Source organism: Diceros bicornis, chromosome 8 (assembly GCF_020826845.1).
Source record: "Diceros bicornis minor isolate mBicDic1 chromosome 8, mDicBic1.mat.cur, whole genome shotgun sequence".
Classification (NCBI taxonomy): Eukaryota; Metazoa; Chordata; class Mammalia; order Perissodactyla; family Rhinocerotidae; genus Diceros; species Diceros bicornis.
Window position 1 is genome coordinate 1,859,607 of NC_080747.1, and position 21,931 is coordinate 1,881,537.

At 44.1% G+C, this 21,931-nt stretch overlaps 1 protein-coding gene across 9 annotated transcripts in view; it reads left to right on the top strand.

The window, feature by feature from the left end:
* The first annotated feature begins 7,700 nt into the window (after positions 1–7,700).
* Positions 7,701–21,931, top strand: part of FAM193A (family with sequence similarity 193 member A) — a 175,077-nt gene continuing 160,846 nt past the window's right edge. For 8 of the 9 annotated variants that reach the window (XM_058546582.1, XM_058546584.1, XM_058546590.1 and 5 more), the window contains exon 1: positions 8,800–9,248. In XM_058546582.1, coding sequence (XP_058402565.1) covers positions 9,021–9,248 — 228 coding nt within the window. In that variant the 5' untranslated portion in view covers positions 8,800–9,020. Of the gene's footprint in view, positions 7,769–8,799; positions 9,249–21,931 lie in introns of those variants that run through there. The other variant, XM_058546591.1, reaches the window with a different exon arrangement.

Genomic DNA, 21,931 nt, shown 5'->3' on the forward strand with positions numbered 1-21,931 from the left:
AAGATATGTGAGTATTTTCTTTGGCTGACATTTTTCTTTGCCTTTGTTTTTAGCAGTTTTAAAATGATGTGCTTTGGTGTGATTTTGCTTATATTTATCATGCTTGGGGTTCATGGAGATTCTTGAAACTGTGGGTGGATATCTTTCATTAGTTTTGGAGAATTCTGCTTATGTGGCTTCTCTCTTCCTCGATTTACACATATGTTAGACCTTCAACTGTGTCTCATACATTTCTTATTCTCTTTTCTGTTTTATCAATTGTTTTTTCTCTCTGTGCTAGTTAGGATGTTTTATATTGAATTATCTTGCAAGTCATTAATCCTCTCCTGTGCTGTGTCTAATCTGCTGTTAATCTATTGAATTCTTCTTTTCTTTTTTTTTTTGTGAGGAAGATCAGCCCTGAGCTAACATCCATGCTAATCCTCCTCTTTTTGCTGAGGAAGACCTGCTCTGAGCTAACATCTATTGCCAATCCTCCTCCTTTTTTTTCCCCCCCCCCAAAGCCCCAGTAGATAGTTGTATGTCATAGTTGCACATCCTTCTAGTTGCTGTATGTGGGACGCGGTCTCAGCATGGCCGGAGAAGCAGTGCTTTGGTGCGTGCCCGGGATCCAAACCCGGGCCGCCAGTAGTGGAGCACACGCACTTAACCGCTAAGCCACCGGGCCGGGCCGGCCCAGTATTGAATTCTTAATTTTACTTATTTTTCAGTTCTAGTTAATTTCTTATACATTTCAATTCTCCATCTTTTCATCTGTTTTTTACACCTTTTCCTCTATTTTCTTGAACATGTTAATTATAGTTATTGTACATTCTTTGCCTACTAACTCCAGTATGTGATTCGCCTATGGGTTTGTGTTTGTAGTCTTTTGTCTTTTTATTTTCAGTCAAATGGCCCTATGTTTTGACATGCCTAGAAATTTTTTTTTTTTTTTTGGTGAGGAGATCAGCCCTGTGGTGACATCTGCCAATCCTCCTCTTTTTTTTTTTTTGCCAAGGAAGATTGGCCCTGGGCTAATATTGGTGCCCATCTTCCTCCACTTTATATGGGATGCTGCCACAGCATGGCTTGCCAAGCAGTGCGTCGGGGCCTGCCTGGGATCTGAACCGGCAAACCCCAGGCCGCCGCAGTGGAGCACACACACTTAACCGCTTGCGCCACCAGGCCAGCCCCAAAACTTAACTGGATTTTTTGTGTGTGTGTGAGGAAGATCAACCCTGAGCTAACATCCATGCCAATCCTCCTCTTTTTGCTGAGGAAGACTTAGAAATTTTTAATTGAAAGCTGAACTTATGCATAAAAAATTGTAGAGGAGCCGGCCCCATGGCCTAGTGGTTAAGTTCGGCATGCTCTGCTTCAGTGGCCTGGGTTCAGTTCCCAGGCACAGACCTACACCTCTCAGCAGCAGCCATGCTGCTTCCTCTATGTACAAAATAGAGGAAGATTGGCACAGATGTTAGCTCAGGGCGAATCTTCCTCAGCAATTGTAGAGGCAACAGATGATATCTTCCTCTCCTAGGCAAATAGAGCAGGTGCTGATCACCTCAATTTGATCACGTGTTAGGCTGCATTAAGGCTGTGTTGCAGTTTGGTACAGTTCTGTCTACCGTTGGTTCACTTCCCACTTTTAGGAAACCATTAAAGGCTGCCCACTGAGCACCAGTGTGCCTCTCCCTGGTCTGTCCTGATCTATAATCCTTGTCTTCTCAGCTGGATGAAATTGCCAAAACCTCCACTCTGCTTTTCAGGGTCCTTCTCATTTGTTTCTTAGTTTCCTGCCTTCCGAGTGTGAGAATCTGGCAATGTCTTGAGGGAAAAACTATCAGGCTCAGTAATTTACTCAGCCCATCTCACTGGGCTTATAGCCCCAAATCTCCAATTTTCTCTCTCCAGCCCCAAAAGACTCCCCAGTATTGCCCTCTGCCCAGACAAAGTCTTGCTTCCCAGTCCAGGACCCTAAGAACTGGAAAACAGTCAGTGAAAACTGGACCCCTTAGTTCCATGTCTTTAGTAGCACTCCAATTTCTTAAACATATTTTTCATATTTAGTTTATAATCAATATATAAATTGCTGTATTAGTTAAATCAATAGTCAAGTGTATATCATTATGACTATATGTTGTTCCTATGACTAATATGCCCTATCATATCTGCCGTCTATCCACCCTTCTATCTCAATTTCAGATATCAAATGACTTCAAATATCAGGTATTATTTTTCTTCACAGGCTTCCATCCTCCTGTTGCAGTTTGGGCTGGTTCTTCCTTTGGTTCTTTATTTTTTTTAATTAAAATTTTTGCTGTAACTCCTATTAGGAAGTTGTCCCATCTCCTCAAATGAACTTAAGTCTCTTCTCTCCTATTTTCTATGTCGGTCTTTTTATTCTGCTTTCTGGATAACTTCCTTAACTTTATCTTGCAACCCGTCTATTGGATTTCTTTTACAATTTTGGCTATATTTTTAATCTCCAAACCCTTCTCCATCACTCTCAAGGTTAGGTGACCTTTGAGGTCACATCTCAGTTAGACGGAGGAGACATACTTTAACAGCATCAGGCTGTATGTGAGGCATAAACCTACTAGTACTTTAGGGTTTGTTTGTTACTATGTTACAGTCTGTTTATCTGAAAAATAGTTTGAATGTCCAAAATTGTTTTTTGTCTCCACACATGATTGACAGTTTGGCTGGTTATACAATTCTACATTGTATGTAATTTACTTTCAGAATTTTGAAGGCCCTGCTCCACTATTTAGCATCGAATGTTACTGTTAACACATTTAGTGAGATTCATTTTCCTGCCTTTTTTTTTTTTATTGTGACTTCCTTTTTCCTTTCTGAATGTTTTGTTTATCTCTGGTTTGCTCCAATTAATCATCATCCCTGATGGATTGTTTCAATCTGGACACTCAAATCCTTATTTCTGGTAAATTGTAATATTTCTTTCAAAAGTTATTTCCCTCCATTTTTTTCCCTAGAACTTATTAGAAAGTTGTTGAACCTCTCGGATTGAACTTTCATTTTTTATTTATTTTTTGTTGAGGTCATAACAGTTTATAATATTGTGAGATTCCAGTTGTACATTATTATTTGTCAGTCACCATATAAATGCACCCCTTCACTCCTTGTGCCCACCCTCCAACCCCCTTCCCCCTCGTAACCACCAAACTATTCTCTCTGTCCGTGTGTTAGTTTATCTTCCACATATGAATGAAATCATACAGTGTTTGTCTTTCTCTGTCTGGCTTATTTTGCTTAACATAATACCCTCAAGATCCATGCATGTTGTTGCGAATGGGACAATTTTGTCTTTTTTATGGCTGAGTAGTATTCCATTGTATATATATATCACTTCTTTTTTTTTTTAATTATTTATTTATATTTTCCCCAAAGCCCCAGTAGATAGTTGTATGTCATAGTTGCACATCCTTCTAGTTGCTGTACGTGGGACGTGGCCTCAGCATGGCCGGAGAAGCGGTGCGCCGGTGTGCGCCCAGGATCCGAACCCGGGCCGCCAGCAGCGGAGCGCACGCACTTAACCGCTAAGCCACTGGGCCGGCCCTATATCACATCTTCTTTATCCAATCATCAGTCGAAGGGCACTTGGGTTACTTCCACTTATTGGCTATAGTGAATAATGCTGCAATGAACATAGGGGTGCATAAGTCTCTTTGTTGTTTTGTTTTGTTTTGTTTTTGTGAGGAATATCAGCCCTGAGCTAACATCCATGCCAATCCTCCTCTTTTTGCTGAGGAAGACCGGCCCTGAGCTAACATCTATTGCCAATCCTCCTCCTTTTTTTCCCTTTTTCTCCCCAAAGCCCCAGTAGATAGTTGTATGTCATAGCTGCACATCCTTCTAGTTGCTGTATGTGGGACGCTGCCTCAGCATGGCCGGAGAAGCATCAGTGCATGCCTGGGATCCAAACCCAGGCTGCCAGTAGTGGAGCGCACGCACTTCACTGCTAAGCCACGGGGCAGGCCCCTGCGTAAGTCTCTTTGAATTGTTGATTTCAAGTTCTTTGGATAAATACCCAATAGTGGGATAGCTGGGTCATATGGTATTTCTATTTTTAATCAGATTGAAGTTTTACGTCTCATTTCTCTCCTATTTATCTGTCTTTTTGTTCTACTTTCTGAATAATTTCCTTAACTTTATCTTGCAACTGTTCTATTGAATTTCTTTTACAATTTTGGTTATATTTTTGAGGCTAATATCTTTGAGGCTAGTAGCAGGTTTTTTGATATTTTTTTAAAAGTCCTTCCATTAACAGTTTCTTTGCTACCCCCTGTACACACACATTTTTTGGATCTGCACTTCAGCCATTTCTTTTCTTCTTTTTTTTTTTTTTTGTGAGGAAGATCAGCCCTCTGCTAACATCTGCCAATCCTCCTCTTTTTTTGCTGAGGAAGACTGGCCCTGGGCTAACATCCGTGTCCATCTTCCTCCACTTTATATGGGATGCCGCCACAGCATGGCTTGCCAAGCGGTGCGTTGGTGCGCGCCCGGGATCTGAACCGGCGAACCCCAGGCCGCCACAGTGGAGCACGCGCACTTAACCACTTGCGCCACCAGACCGGCCCCTCTTTTCTTTTTTTATTGCGGTAACATTGGTTTATAACATCATATAAATTTCAGATGTACATCATTATATTTCAATTTCTGTACAGATTACATCCCATTTACCACCCAAAGACTAATTACAGTCCATCACCACACACATGTGCCTAATCATCCCTTTCCCCCTCCTCCCTCCCCACTCCACCTCTAGTAACCACCAATCCAATCTCTGTCTCTATGTGATTGTTTGTTGTTGTTTTTGAGTCATTTCTTAAATGACAGGTGATCCTTCACTGTCTCTTTATGTTTACAAGTGACATGTTTAAAAGCTGATTAGTAGCTCCTCATGGGCAAAGCTTATTGATCTGCAGCCTTCAATTTTGGGTGAACATCAAGAACTTCTTATTCTTTGGGATCCCCAAACATTAATATGTCTGTATCCATTCTTGCATTGTATAGTTTCTGCAGAGAATTCCCTGTGCTCTGCTTAGGGGGAAACCCATTGCCGTGGTTCTGCCTGGGGCAAGGAAATGGCCTGAGCAGGGGTGTCCAACTGTCCTTTTGCAGACTTAATAAAGCCAGAAGTTAGAAAAGGCTTTCTAGGTAATGATTCATTATTATGTAATGCTCACTGGTTATGAATTGCGAGATAATTAACTTATCTAATTTTTCTTATAAAATTGTCTTGTGTTACTAGGACATATTCATATCTTGGTTAACAATATTTACTGCACATGAAAGTAATAAAATTTCACTTTTACAAAAATATCCAACATATGTTGCCTTTTCCTGCAAGTCAGTTCTGAGAGCCTTCCAGGATCCTGAGGGTGCTCTGAGTGACCATCTCCTCTCCAAGGTCACTGCCCACACCCCCCTGTGACCACCTGTGCTCATGCCAGACTGAGCTTCTTTTACTTCTGAGAGTATACAGGACCCTTTCTGGCCCTTAGGTCTTGCATTCTCCCTTGTGATGGTTAACTTTATGTGTCAACCTGACTGGGCCATAGGGTGCCCAGACATTTGGTCAAACATGATTCTGGGTGTGTCTATGAGGATGTTTCTGGGAGAGATTAACATTTGGATCAGTAGACTGAATAAAACAGATTGCCCTCCCCAATGTGGGTGGGCCTCATCTGATCAGTTGAAGGCCTAAATAGAACAAAACGATCTCCTGCTGCCTGACTGCCTTTGAACTGGATCGTTGTTTTCCCTACCTTTGGACTCAGACTGAAACATCAGCTTTTCCTGGGTCTTGAGCCTGCTGGCTTTTGGACTGGAACCACACCATTGGCCCTCCTGGTTCTCAGGCCTTTGGCCCTGGGCTGGGACTACACCACTGGCTCTCCTGGGTCTCAGCTTGCTGCCTGCAGATCTTGGGACTTGTCAGCCTCCGTCACTGTGTGAGCCGATTCCTTATAATAACTCTCTCTATATATTATGTATATTTATATATGTGTGTGTGTGTGTGTGTATACACATACTATGGGTTCTATTTCTCTGGAGAACGTGAATACCTCCCTTAAGGGGGTGAAATTTGAATTTTAGGAGAAAAAAATCTTAGATATTACAATGGTTTGTGGCCCTCCAAAGCTCAACTCTACCAGACAAAATCTTATGCTTCAGGTATTTAATTTTTCTCCTTCATTTCTTGTTAATTTCTCCTTAGGGGGAAATAATGAGAAACGAAGGCAGAGAACCACTGCTTTATGCCTTTGCTTCATTACTCTGTCTGCCAGGAGCACTCTCTCCACCTTCTATGAGCTGTCATGAGTGTCCTGGCCGCCAGTCTTTCTCCCCTGACATCCATTCTTGACACAACAGCCAGTTATCTCAAAAATATACATCCTATCATGACACTCCTTGCTCAAAACCCTCCATGGCTCCCAGCTGCATTTACAATAAAACGTAGCCTCCTCATGGAGACCTGCAGCTTCTGCCATTTTCATTTGCTCCAGCTACAATGGCTTTCATAGGTGCCTGGGACATGCTGAGTTCTTCCCTGTTCCAGTCTTGCATTGCTGAAAGTCCTTTGCTCGGAGAGTGACTGGCTCTGGCTCAGCTCACCTCCTCAGAGAAGCTTCCCTTGTCCCCAGCCCCCAGAGGACTCACGCTGGGCTCCCCTGGAGCCCAAAAGTCATACCTGAGTTGGAATCTGGTCCCTGCCTCTGACTACCTGGGTAACTTTGGGCAAACCCCTTAACATCCATGACCTTCAGTTTCTTATTCATAATATAGGGCTAACGGTGCCTATTTCACGAGTGGTTGTGTGGGTGAGATGAGATGACATGGCAGCAGGAACAGCGCTGGTGCCTAATTGCTTAACAAATAGTCATTATTATGTCATCCATTCATCCAGCAAATACTGGACTGGTGTGTGCCAGCCCTCGCTTGGAAGGAGCTGGGATTCAGAGGTGCATGAGGCAGGCACCATGCTCTCCCCCTGGCCCCTAAGACTTCTCTGAGGATACTGGTGAACACCGAGAATCCCAATCCAGTGCCAATGTGCTATGACAGGGGAAAGCGCAGGGGCTGTGAGAGAAGGGAGTGTTTGACAGAGCCTGTTGGGGTAGGGGGCAGCCTAAGACATTGCCCACGCAGAGGAGTGTTAAAGGAGGAGCGCCAGGCAGGCATCCCCACCCACTCTCTCAAAGTCCACCTTCAGCAGCAGGGTCATCCAAAACCCTCAGGTAGGGGTGAGGGGCCTTTTATTCTGCCGACAACGTGGAGTCCCTGAAGGGCTTTAATCAGATTGATTTGATCATATTAGCCATTCTGGCTGTGACAGAAAGAATGGGTCAGAGTATTAGAAGGCTGTGGCTGCAGCTGGGGCAAGGGTGACCGTGAGGCAATGAGACACGGGCAGGCCCAAAGCTAACGGGTGTGGGGCCCGGGAGAGGATGCAAATGGAGGCCCTTATGCCTCCGCTGTATCTCGGCCCTGTGATCACCCATGGAACCAAACAGGGGAAAACACGTCTTTTGTGTCTCAGTGTTTGTGATAAGCGGGGCCATCTAGAGCGCAAGGCCCAGGGAAGAGTCCTCTCTTGTCCGGGTCTAGCAGCAGAACTGTACCTGGGGCTTGCTGATGATGGGCAAGACGCCCCAGGAAGGAGGAGGGTCCACGTGGGGAGACTCGGATTTCTGACCCGTCTCTGCAGGGCGGGGAGCGCTGGAAGGCCCGGGAGAGTCTGACCTGGTTCGTGGCCTGTGAGGTGAGTGAATGCGAGGTCGTGAGAAACGGCTAGACTGTCCCGAGACCTTGTAGGGTCGCAAGGCACGAGGAGCCCTGGACGACGGCCGAACCCGGGTGCAGGGAGAGGCGAGCTCGGGAAGGGCGCCTCTAGGCCAAGGGGTTCCAAGCTAACCGTTGGGTCCGCCGTGCGGGCTTGGGTCCTGGCGCCGGCAGCCAAGCGCCAGCTCCCGGCGGCTCCACCGAGCAGAGCAGACCCCGACCCGCCGGCGGCCGGGGGCTCTCGGGGCAGCTGCTCAGCGCTCGGCTGGGCCAGGCGCTTTCCAGGCGCCCTCCGGAACCCCATCCAAGCCCACGAGGCAGGTCATTCTCGTCTCCATTGAGTCACCTGGACTCGGGCTAGGCGACTGGCCCAAGGTCACAGGACCAGCAAGTGGGGGAGGCGGACTCGAACCCGAAGCCGCACCAAGATCGTCGGCCCAGAGCCGGGGCTGCCGGCCTGCTGCACCCCAGGGGCCGGGCGCGGGACGCGAGGCCCGGGGCGCGGGGGCGTCTGGGTGCTTGTCAAAGAGGCGGAACTCCTCGCCTCCAGTCTTGTAGTTCGCGCACCGTGGGCGACGCGGCCTCGCGCCGGCCGGGCCCCGCCGCCTGACTGCAACTCCCAGAAGGCCCCGTGGCGCGGGCGGAGCCGGACGGCGCGGATCGCGGCCGTGTCGTCACCGTCGCTTCCAGCTCCCCCGCCCCAGCCCCTCGTAGCGTCGGAGCGCTCGGCCGCGCGCGGCCTGATGGGAATCGTGGTCCTCCCGCCGCGCACCCCAGAGGCGGCGCAGGCGGTGCGGACTCCAACTCCCGGCGTGCCCTGCGCGTCGGCGCACGTTAACGGCGGGAGGGGGGCCAAGCGGGGGGGGCGGCGCTGGGAGGGCGGAGTAAGGCGGGGGGAGGGCGCCCACACCCCTCCCCCTCCCTGCCGCTCCTTCCCCCTCCCCCGACGTAAACTGGGATCCCTTTCCCCTTGTGTCCGCCATATTGGACTGTAACTCTGGTCAGCGGCGGCGCCGGGCCCGGTGGACTCGCCGTTCCTCCCGCCCAGCGGCCTCCCCGCAGCTCCCGCCCGCCCGCCTGGCCCTCCCCGCCCGGAGGGGACCCCGCGCAGCGCCCCCCGCCCTCGGCCGGCCGGAGATCCCCGCCGCCGCCTCAGCCTCCCCGCCTTCCCCGCCCTCCGCCGCCGCCCGCGGCCCCGCGCCCGCCCCGCGCCCTCTCCCCGCCCGCCCGCCATGAGCCCGGCCGACGCCAAGCGCGGGGCCAAGCGCCGGAAGAACAAGCGGGGCGGCGGCGGCGGCTCGGGCGGGGGCAACGGCGGCGCGAGCGGCGGCAAGGCCGGCCCGGCGGCGGCGCTGCGCGGCTCCCAGGCCGCGGGCCTGGCGGCCCCGGGCGGCGCGGCGGCGGCCAACGGGCCCCTCGGCGCGGGCGCGGGCGGCGCCGCCCCCGGAGGCTACTTTGAGGTAAGCGGCGGCGGGGCGGGGGCGGGCAGAGGGACGCGGGGGGCCTCCCGCCGGGGACCCGGCGCGGGGCGCGGGTAACGGGCGGGCGGGGACTGCGGGGGGCTCGCGCCCGTGACAGCCTTCCCGCGGGAACGGCGAGCCCGGGTGGGAGGCGCCCGGTGCCCGCATCGCCTGGGGGAGGCGCGCGGCGCGGCGCTGCCTCTGCCCACCTGCGCGTCGCTGTCACGGGCCGGGGGTGGTGCCATCTCGCCCCGCGCGGAGCTCGTCCTTGAAATTACTGGTGTGCAATTCCAGAATAATTGTGAGTCAGGTGACAAGCGGGGCTTCCCTTCCTAGTTCGGGGTGATTTGAAATGCTGTTTCACAGTGCCCACCTTCTGCATGCCCTTGCAAATGATTGTTGAAAAGTGCCTCCTAGAAGTTTTCTTTCTCTCCAATACAGTCATTTGAAAGCTACTTGACAGTCTTCCGGAGGTGGGAGCCTTGGCCCTTCATCCCTTGCTTTTTAAAAGTTTTAGGAGTAATTGGTGGTCTGGTTACTCAGGCATTTATTTAGTGTTTGAACGTAAGGAATTTGAAAAATAATTATTTTTCTGCTTTGTGTATGAAGGCAGCCAGCACACACTATATCTACCAGTTGTCGATTGCTGCCACTTTTATTCCGCTCTTCCTCACAACATTTCGGAATACACAATACTAGTACATGGGTATGCAATTGACATAATCATTTCCCGTCGTTCAGTTGGCTCCTGAAAGATAATGGATTTTTTCAGAAGTTGCGTTGTTAGAGCTGTTAAATTGTTTTAAAGACATTTGCCAAAAAAAAAAAAGAATAGCCCCATCAGAAGTATTTGTGTGCCAAATTATAAGACAGAAATTGTTTTATGCAAGATTCCAAATATTGTGTTGGCACAGTATGTAGTGAGAACAGATAAGGAATTATTGCATAAGGCGTGGCTTTCTGATGCCTATACTGTTACATGAACATACTGTAATTTATGTATGCTTTAGTTTCAGTTTAAAGTATTTGGAGTGTTCTCTGCGGTATAGTAAGTGCAGTTGTTGGAGCTTTCTTTACATTTTGTTACATTTGTTTAGGATCCTGGGTCATAGCCCTGTACTTACTTCACAGTCTCCAGAGGGTGCCCTTTTCCAATACCCTGGAGAGCGAAACAGGTGCAGTTCTTGGGATCAAGGAAGAGGCTTGTGCTTTTGGATCTTTGGGCTGTAAATTAAGGGCAGTATTTGCTTCTGCTGGGGAGGGGAGGGTGGGAGGTCTGCCTGTGCAAATCCTTTACAAAAACATTGATAATATTTGCTGTAGCTGGATGTGATATATACCCGTTTTTAGTGAGTCAGTAAAAACGAGTTGGTGGTACAATAAAAATCCTTACACTAACCTTTCATTCTGTTATTTCAGGTTGTAATAGTTCCCATTTACTTTGCCATATTTAGCTAAAAGAATCTTTTTTTGTTATTATTCTCATCAGACATTTCAAATTCAGATAACCGTATGCCTAGTATTGTTTTTTGACAGCACTGTCGTATTCTGTTAAACTTATGAATCAAGGTTTTTGACCATGACCTACTGTAATATTAAGATCTGTACTGCCTGCTCACACGCAGGCAGACACACACACACACACACCAGAAGTTTTACAAAATGATATTCTGATAAGTTTTCATTTTTTCTGTTCTGTTCAATTTCGTTAATAAAATACTGGTTATAGTGCACAATTATTTTCCTGTGTACTGTTGAGTTGTGAACTGCACCTTGAAAAACATTCTTTTTTACTATATTTTGAACTTTTAAAGCTATGTCTTTAATTTTTAAATTTCTTCACAAGTGTTTTAATAATAATGCATTAAGAATACTCTTTGTGGTAACAGGGGTAAAAATGTTCTTGACGCCAATCACAAAAATTCTTTTTTTTTTGGGTTTGGTTTTGTTGTTTTTTTGTGTGTGAGGAAGATTAGCCCTGAGCTAACATCTGTTGCCAATCCTCCTCTTTTTGCTGAGGAAGACTGGCCCTGGGCTAACATCCGTGCCCATCTTCCTCTACTTTATATGGGACGCCGCCACAGCATGGCTTGATAAATGATGCGTCTGTTTGTGCTCGGGATCTGAACCTGCAAACCCCAGGACGCCAAGGCAGAGCATGTGAAATTAACCACTACGCCAACGGGCCGGCCCCAATCACAAAAATTCTTAGTGTGGTTCTGAAGTCTCTGAATTGTTTCCCCACAGATGGAGAGCTCTTTGAGGCATCTTATCTGGCACAGAACAGGCACCCAAAACACTGTTTGTCCACAAGTAACAGCAAATGGATATTGGCCCTGCGTTTCCCAGAGAGGCTTATGATTCCTGGGGTGCATCGTCTCCATTCTGTGTAGGGTCACCAGAGCAGAAGGTGTCTAAGAGAGAAGTAAGAATGGAAGGACTGTCTTGAATCTCAGGAGGGGTCTTAGCCCCACTGCCCTGTGTGCTGGGCACAACACTGAGTGTTAGGTGAAGGACCAACTTCATCAAGGCAGCTGCTGAGGCAAAGGGAGTATTTCTGCATGTAGATGGAGGTGGCTTCCACAAAGAAATGAGGGCTCTAGGATAAGTAGGAAAACATAACTCAGGTTATAAAGTCTTTGGCCCACAGCAAAACTCGGGTACGCAAAGCTTGGGGGACACAAACTCGATAGGCTCTGTGTCCTCAGGCAAGGTATCAACCTTGTGCTGCTTCAGTTTTGTAAGTGATATGGCGTCCAGCTCCTGGGGTTATTATAAGGGTTAAACAAGCACAGGCAGGAGAAGTGCTTAAACAGTGCCTAGTGGCGCACAGTGCTGTGTATGTACGCGATCATTATTTTTCAGAAGGCTAGGCTGGACTTTATTAGGGACTCTCCTGCAGGATGCTGTTGATCAAGCTTTTTCTACTGGTGGAATGGGGAAACAGTGTGCGGTTAAAAATGATGGACATGCATCTTGGACAGGGCCTGCTCTAATGGCCTTGTGTGGTGGTCTGCTCTAATGTGACAATAAAGGGTTGGCCCTAAAATGAAAAGTTGGTAGGTGAAGGATACCATGAATATATCTTATTATTTTGCATTTCTATTTTAAAATGTAATTTTCATAATGTTCATGATGTATTAAGTGAAGAAAGAAGCTTACAAAATGGAAAACGGTGTTTGTGGTACAGACCCAGTTTTGTAAAATATCTGTGTACATATATTTGTGTAGGAAATGTCTGATAGGGTATATATCAAAATGTTTTGTGGTGGAAATTCTGATGGCTTTCTTTTTTCCTTTTTGCATATGCCTCAAGCTTTAAGACTTTTCTACAATGAACATTACTTATGGAGCAAAAAGGTGAATGACACTTTTACAACTTGATATTACCAACATTTTTCCTTTTTCAAATAAAGCTAATTTTTGCCTTTTCCACCGTTTAACAGCTAAACAATTAGGTATTATAGAAAAAATAAAAATATTTGCACCATCAGAATTCTGTTTTCTGATTAGGTGTGCAAAATTAAGTCATACACATGTTCATTTACAAAACCCAGAATTCCTCTGTTATCGAAATTGACCTGTGTCATTGTTGGTATCAAATTACATATAATTTACACTCATGGAGGGCTCAAGTGGGAATTTAGGGCTATTTTTGTAATGTTGTTTGAGATTTATAAAAGGAAGCCATTTGGGGTAGGGATCAAAGTATGTTTTCAAACAGCGATATTAAAATTTTAAAGTCAGAGAAACCTGTTGTAGTGTAGGGGGCGTTTGTAATAACGTAAATCCTTTTTCATTACTGAAAGGTGGCAAGAAGATAATAACATTTAAAGGCCATCATACAGTGTATCTTGTGGTTAGGTGGTGCGATTATGGATCTTGGGCTGTACTTAGAGGCCTTCCCTGTGTTGTAGAAATCGCTGCCATGATGAAATGAGGTTCAGTCATAACACTCTTTCTAGTTCACTTTTGCCTTAGATTGAATAAAGATCTAGAACCTTGTGTGCTTTAACCAAGATTAACAATTTGGTGCAGCTGCAGAGAGCACCTCTGTGATTCAGTATTTTATGTATTTGTACACCCGTAATCAGTATATCAAGATATAGACTAATCCCAGTACCCTAGAATGCCCCTTGTTTCCCTTTTGTAGTCATCGCCACCACTATTCTCATGCCTTTTGCCTGTTTTTGATTGTCATATAAAAGTACTCTGTGCCAGTGCTCTTTGGCTCAACATTATGTCTGAGATGCATCCATGTTGTTGATGTAGCAATTCATTCTTTTTCATGGTATGCGGTTTTCCATTGTGTGAATATTCCACAGTTTATCCTTTCTAATATTGATGGGCATTTAGGTTATTCTGTTTTGTGGCTGATATGAATCAAGCTGATTTGCACATTCCTATACATGACTTTTGGTGGACATGAGTACTCATTTCACTCAAGTGTATACCTGGAGTGAAATTGCTGATAAGTATACACGTGGTTTGACTTTAGTGAATACTGCCAGGTAGTAGGTAGGTTTTCTAAGTGGTTTTATTGTATGCTAATTTTAAAAATTAGCATGTGGTGAAATTCATATTTTAAAATGTACAGTTCCTTGGATTTTTAACACATATATAGTTTCGTGTATCCCCTACCACAATGAGGATACAGATCAGTTTCATTACCCACAAAAGCTCCCTCATGCTATCCCTGTGCAGTCATACTTTTCCCCACCCCTCACCTCTTGGCAGCTAGTACTTTGTTACTTTGATACTGTCTTTTGGAGAAGTCATAAATGGAATCATATAGTATGTAACTTTTTGAGGCTGGTTTATTTCACTCAGCATAATCACTTTGAGATTCATCCAAGTTGTTGCATGTATCAGTAGGTTGTTCCTTTTTATTGCTGAGTAGTAGTCTATTGTATGAATGTACCGTAGTTTACCCAGTCTCCCATTGGTGGATGTTGGGGTTTTTCCAGATTTTGGTGATAATAAATAGAGCTGCTGTAAACATTTGTGTACAGGTTTTGTGTGAAAGTAAATTTTCATTTCTCTACGGTAAATGCCAAGGAATGGGAGCCAGGTCATATGGTAACATTGTAAGAAATTACCAAACTGTTTTCCAGAGTGGCTGTACCATTTTGACTTCCCACCAGCAATGTGTGAGAGTTCCAGTTGCTCTGCGTCCTATCTAGTGCTTGATATTGTCAGTAGTTTTTATTTTAATCATTTTAATAAATAGATGTATAAGTGGCATTGTGGTTTTAATTTGCATTTCCCTAATGACTACTGATAATGAATGCTTTTCATGTGTTTATTTGCCATTCTTGTATCCTCTTTGGTGAAGTGTTTATTCAAGACTGCCTATTTTTTTTTATTTTTTATTTTTTTGTGAGGAGATCAGCCCTCTGCTAACATCTGCCAATCCTCCTCTTTTTTTGCGAGGAAGACTGGCCCTGGGCTAACATCTGTGCCCATCTTCCTCCACTTTATATGGGATGCCGCCACAGCATGGCTTGCCAAGCAGTGCATCGGTGCGTGCCCAGGATCCGAACCGGCCAACCCCGGGCCGCTGCAGTGGAGCGCGCACACTTAACCGCTTGCGCCACCGGGCTGGCCCCAAGACTGCCTATTTTTAATTGGGTTACTTATTTTCTTACTTCTGAGTTTTGAGCGTTCTTTATAGTTCTGGATATGAGTTCCTTGTTGGATATGAGTTTTTTTTTTTTTTAAAGATTTTATTTATTTATTTTTTTCCCCCCAAAGCCCCAGTAGATAGTTGTATGTCATAGCTGCACATCCTTCTAGTTGCTGTATGTGGGACGTGGCCTCAGCATGGCAGGAGAAGCGGTGCGTCGGTGCGCGCCCGGGATCCGAATCCCGGCCGCCAGCAGCGGAACGCGCGCACTTAACCGCTAAGCCACGGGGCCGGCCCTGGATATGTGATTTGCAAACATTTTCTTTCAGTCTGTAACTTGTCTTTTTGTTTTAGTAACTCTTTTTGCAAAGAAAAAATTAATTTTGATAAAGTTCAACTTACTGGTTTTTTCTGTTATCGATCATACTTTTTGGTGTCATGTCTAAGAACTCTTTGTTTTATAAAACCTCAGCTTATAAAGATTTTTTCCTGTGTTTTCTTCAGAAAATTGCATAGTTTGGGGCCGGCCCAGTGGCGCAAGCGGTTAAGTGTGCGCGCTCTGCTGCAGTGGCCCTGGGTTCGCTGGTTTGGATCCCGGGCGCACACTAACACACCACTTGGCAAGCCATGCTGTGGCGGCGTCCCATATAAAGTGGAGGAAGATGGGCACGCATGTTAGCCCAGGGCCAGTCTTCCTCAGCAAAAAGAGGAGGATTGGCAGATGTTAGCTCAGGGCAGATCTTCCTCACACACACACAAAAAAAGTTAAAGAAAATTTCATAGTTTTACATATAGATCTGTGATTCATTTTGTGTTAATTTTGTGTAAGATATCAGATTCAGGTAGGAATTCTTTTTTTTTTTTTTTTTTGTATGGATGTCAGGTTGTTCTAAACCCATTTGTTGAAAGGATATCCTTTCTCCATTCAGTTGACTTTTCACCTTTGTCAAAAATCAGTTGATTTTATTTGTGTGGGTTATTTCTGGATTTTCTGTTCTGTTCTCTTGATCTATGTATGCATCTATCCCTTGCCTATACCACACTGTCTTAATTACTGTCACTCTTAAAATTAGGCAAGGTGATTTTTCCAACTTAAAAAAAAATTGTTTTGGCTGTTTAGTTGTTTTGCTTTTTCATCCATTTTGGAATCAGCTTGCCTGTAGCTACAGATAATTTTTCTGTGATTTTATTAGAATAGCCTTAAATCTATAGATCAGTGTGGTAGAAAATTGTTTTGTTTTTTTTTTATTTTATTATTATTATTTTTTTCCCCCAAAGCCCCAGTAGATAGTTGTATGTCATAGCTGCACATCCTTCTAGCTGCTGTATGTGGGACGCGGCCTCAGCATGGCCAGAGAAGCAGTACGTCAGTGCGCGCCCGGATCGAACCCTGGGCCGCCAGCAGCAGAGGGCGCGCACTTAACCGCTAAGCCACGGGGCTGGCCCGGAGAATGTTATATTTACTATGTTGACTCTTCCAATATGCGAACATGATATCTGTCTCTATTTATGTGATCATCTTTGATTTCTTTTTTTAATTGAGATATAATTGAAACATAACAGGTCTCTGATTTTTTTTATCAGTTTTGTAGTTTTTAGCATATAGATCCTGTACATGTTTTGTTAGATTTATACATAACTATTTCATTTTTTCAACTTTTGTAAATGATTTTTAAAAATTTCAATTTCCATTTATTCATTGCTAGTATATAGAAATATAATTAATTTTTGTATGTTCACCTTCTATCCTTTGATCTTACTAAAATCATGTATTCTGGGAGTTTTTTTGTGGATTCATTGGGATTTTCTGTGTAGACAATCATGCTGTCTGTGAATAGTGATTTTTTTTTTCTTCTGGTTTTCCATTCTCTATGCCTTTTATTTCTTTTTCTTTCTTTATTGCACTGGCTAGGGCTTTTAGTACAATTTCCTTGTTTCTGATTTTAGGGGGAAGCATTCAATCTTTCACCATAAAGTATGATGTCTGCTGTAGATTTTTTTGTAGATGCCCATTATCAGGTTGAGGGAGTTCCTTTCTATTTCATTGAGATTTTATTTTATTTTATTTATTTATTTATTTATTTATTTAGTGAGGAAGATGACTCCTGAGCGAACATCCAGTGCCAATCCTCTTTTTTTTTTTTTTTTTTTTTGCTGGGCAAGATTGGCCCTGGGCTAACATCTGTGCCCATCTTCCTCTACTTTGTATGGGATGCTGCCACAGCATGGCTTGACAAGCAGTGCGTTGGTGCGCACCTGGGATCTGAACCTGCGAACCCTGGGCTGCCGAAGCAGAATGTGTGCACTTAACCACTTGTGCCACTGGGCTGGCCCCTCACTGAGAGTTTTATTAATGGATGTTGAATTTTGTCAAATGCTTGCTTTCTTCTCTCCTCTCCTCTCCTCCCCACCCCTCTTCTGTCTCTCTCTCTCTTTCATCTATGTCTGTCTATCTATCTTTTTTTTTGAGGAAGGTTAGCCCTGAGCTAACATCTGTTGCCAATCCTCCTCTTTTATCCTGAGGGAGATTGGCCCTTGGCTAACATCCGGGCCCATCTTCTTCTACTGTATATGCGACGCTGCCACAGCATGGCTTTGATAAGCGGTGCGTAGATCCGTGCCCGGGATCCGAACCTGCAAACCCCGGGGCACTGAAGCAGAGTGTGCAGACTTAACTGCTACACCACCAGGCCGGCCCTCAAATGTTTTTTTAAATCAATTGATATGATTATGTGGTTTTTCTTTTTTAGACTGTTAATGTGGTAGATCACATTATTGATTTTTGGATATTGAACCAGCTTTCCATTCCTGGAATAAGCCCTGCTTGGTCATGGTATATTACTCTTTTTTAGTTGCTAGATCCACTTTACTAATATTTTGTTGAGCACTGTTGCATCTGTTTTCATGAGATACATGTCAGTAGTTTTTGTCCTTTCCTGGTTTTGGTATCAGTATTATGCTGGCCTCATTGGGGCCGGCCCCATGGCTTAGTGGTTAGGTGTGTGCGCTCCGCTACTGGCGGCCCGGGTTTGGATCCCAGGCGCGCACCGTTGCACCACTTCTCCGGCCATGCTGAGGTAGTGTTCCACATACAGCAACTAGAAGGATGTGCACTGTGACATACAACTATCTACTGGGGCTTTGGGGAGAAAAAGGGAAAAAAAAAGGAGAATTGGCAATAGATGTTAGCTCAGGGCCAGTCTTCCTCAGCAAAAAAAGGAGGATTGGCATAGATGTTAGCTCAAGGCTGATCTTCCTCACACACACACACACACACACACACACACACACACACACACACAAAAATAATGCTGGCCTCATCAAGTAAGTTAGGAATTGTTCCCTTCTCTCTATTTTAGTAGTTTGTGTTTTTCAAAGAATTGGTCCATTTCATCTAAGTTGTTGAATTTATGTGTGCAGGGTTGTCTGCAGTATTCCTCTATTATCCTTTTAATGTCTGGGGGGGTCTGCAGTGATGTCCTCTCTTTCATTCCTGATATTGGTGATTTGTCTTCTCTTTTTTTCTGCCAGTCTTGCTATAAGTTCCTCAAGTTTTTAATCTTTTTAAAGAACCAGCCTTTTGTTTTACTGATTTTTTTTTCCTATTTTTCTCTTTTTGAGTTGATTGATTTTCGTTTTTTGACCTTTTGCTTCATTGTTGGCTTTGGGTTTGTTTTGATTTTTCTTTTTCTAGTTCCTTAAGGTAGACGCTTAGATTACTGATTTGAGACCATTTTTCTTTTCTTTTTGTTGCTGAGGAAGATTTGCCCTGAGCTGACATCTTTGCCAGTCTTTCCTCTGTTTTGTATGTGGGTCATCACCACAGCATGGCCACCAACAAGTGGTGTAGGTCCGAGCCCGGGAAGTGAACCCAGGCTGCTGAAGTGGAGCACGCTGAACTTAACCACTAGGCCACGGGGCCAGCCCCTTCTTTTTTAATATACATATTTAGTGCTGTAAACTTCCCTCTAAGACATAGCTGTAGCTGCGTCTCACAAATTTTGGTATGTTGTACTTTCATTTTCATTCAATTTAAAATATCTTTTAATTTCCCTTGAATCTGTCTCTTTGACTCATGGGTTTTTTAGAATTACGTTTAATTTCGTGTTATTATTCTGCTACTGAGTTTTAATATGGTTGGAGAATGTGCTTTGTATGATTTTATTTTATTTTATTTATTTATTTTTTTGTGAGGAAGATTAGCCCTGAGCTAACATCTGATGCCAATCCTCCTGGTTTTTTTTTTTTTTTTTGCTGAGGAAGATTGGCCCTGGGCTCACATCCGTGCCCATCTTCCTCTATTTCATATGGGAGGCCGCCACAGCGTGGCTTGACAAGTGGTGCAATGGTCCACGCCCAGGATCTGAACCTGCGAATCCCAGGCTGCTGCGGCAGAGCGCGCACACTTAACCACTGTGTGACTGGGCGGGCCCCTGTATGAGTTTAATTCTTTCAAAAATTTTAAGGTTTTATGGTCTGTCTTGGTGAATATTACTTATGCACTTAAAACATTTATATTCTGTTATTATTGAGTGGAGTGTTTTCTGAATGTCAGTTAAGATCCAGTTCAGTGATGATTTCGTTCAGTTCTTTTATATTCTTGCTGATTTTTTTGTTTACTAGGTCTGTCAATTGCTGAGAGAGGAGTGTTGAAGTCTCTGACTAAAATTGTGGATTCCTTGATTTCTCCTTACAGTTTGTTTAGTTTTTGCTTCATGTATTTCAGAAGTCTGTTGTTTGGTACATTTAGGGTTGTTCTGTCTTGGCGAGTTGACTCTTTTGTCATTTAACATATGTTCCTCTTACCCCTGGTAGTTTTCTTGGCTCTGAAGTCTACTTTATCTGATACTTGCATAGTGATTCCAGCTTTCTTTTAGTTAGTATTTGCATGGTATATCTTTTTCTGTCCTTTTACTTTTAACCTACCTATATAATTTTATGTGAAGTGGGTTTCTTGTAGACAGCCACTTGATTAAATTTCCCTAATGCATTATATTTGTATTTTTACCTTAAATTGTACTATACATATGAAGTATACTTATTATTTTGAGGCCTTTTTCCCTGGCTTAATTACCAATTGAATGTCTATTTGGTGCTAGTATGGGATGCTTCTGTGCAGTGTAGAGCTCTGTTTATTGGACTTTTTTGATCCTATAGGCTTTCTGAACTCATTTGCTGGAATACACTAGTGTGGAGACACAAGCCGTCTTTATTTCAGAGAGTGTTTAACCAGTATGAGTTGAAATCCAATGACTTGTATCTCATGAGCCTACAAAACATTTTTTGTTTTCTACTGTAGAAATTGATTTTAGTTTCTAAACTGTCTTAGAGTAATTTCAATAATGATTGTGGCAATGAATTATCACATGTTCTTTCCTGTGGAAATTGCCTTTTTTCACATACATTTGTAGAATGCAAAGAACATTTTTCTCTTGAATATTTTGAGCACAATATTATATCTTGAAACTGAATGAAAAGTTGGGGAATTTACTTTCTTATGGCCCGTATTTTTTTTTAATTAACTTTTTATTTTGGAATAATTTTAGACTTACAGAAAAGTTGCCAAGTTAGTATAGAGAGTTCCCATATTTCCTTCAGCCAGCTTTCCCTAATGTTGACATCTTATGTAACTTTGGTATATTTGTCAACACTAAGAAATTAAAATTGGTGCAGGGCCGGCCCCGTGGCTTAGCGGTTAAGTGCGTGTGCTCCTCTGCTGGCGGCCCGGGTTCAGATCCCGGGGACGCACCGACGCACTGCTTCTCCGGCCAAGCTGAGGCCACGTCCCACATACAGCAACTAGAAGGATGTGCAGCTATGACATACAACTATCTACTGGGGCTTTGGGGGAAAATAAATAAATAATAAAATTTAAATAAATAAATAAAATTGGTGCAATATTATTAACTGCAGACTTCATTTGGATTTCACTAATTTTTCCACTTGTATCCTATTTCTATCCCAGGATCTAATGTAGGACTCCACATTGCATTTGGTGGCCCAGAGTTTTAATTTTAATTATTTTTAGCTGCCTCATCTATGAAATGGGAAGGTTAAGATTAATTTTTACTTTCCTCAAGAAAGTCCTACAAAAGCTAATTAATACTCATTTTAAAGTATGGTAGTAATTTAATATTTATGCTAAAATTCAGTGAATTTTTAAACTATTTAATTGTTCACTACAATCTAATTCTTTTTTTCTTTTTTTTGAGGAAGTTTCGCCCTGAGCTAACATCTGTTACCACTCTTGCTCCTTTTTTCCTTTTTTCTCCCCAAAGCCCCAGTAGATAGTTGTATGTCATAGTTGTACATCCTTCTAGTTGCTCTATGTGGGACGCGGCCTCAGCATGGCTTGACGCGCGGTGAGTTGGTCAGCGCTCAGGATCCGAACCCTGGGCTGCTGAAGCGGAGAGCACAAACTTAACCGCTACGCCACCCGGCCGGCCGCTACAATTTAATTCTTTTCGCAAGGAATGCTTGGCAATTATTCCACTGTGGTAGAAGTAGCCCAGCAGGGTAAATATTCTCTACAAGTTCCTGCTGAGAGCTTAGCCCCCTTTTCAGAGGCCCCTAGAGGAGATGACCTGTCAGCAGATGGCTCCCTCATTGATGATCAGGACAGCTTAGAGAAAGGACATGCCAGCCCCTTGCCAAAGCTGCTTGGTTGCCTTAGATGAAGAAATTCCTTAAATAAATTTGTAATCATAATATTTCTGTTGTTTTCTGTTTTTAAAAGGATAAAACACAGCGTCATTTGTAAACTAGCTTAAATTGTAGCTACTGTCAATATTCTCCCTTTCTTTAAAAGAATAATTGGTTAATTTTATCTCAAAAAAAAAAGAATAGGATGGTTGGCTCTGTCAACCAGTATTACAATTAAGTGATCTCCACAAACCTTGAGCTGACCTATTCTTTGTGTGTTTGCACATTTTCAGATGCCCCAACAGTATTCTGGTTGGAATGTAGGGATTGGCAAATCATGGACTTGTAGGACTTCAGAACTGAACGGGACAACAACAGAACACATATTTATTGCTGAAACAGTATTTGCTAGCTG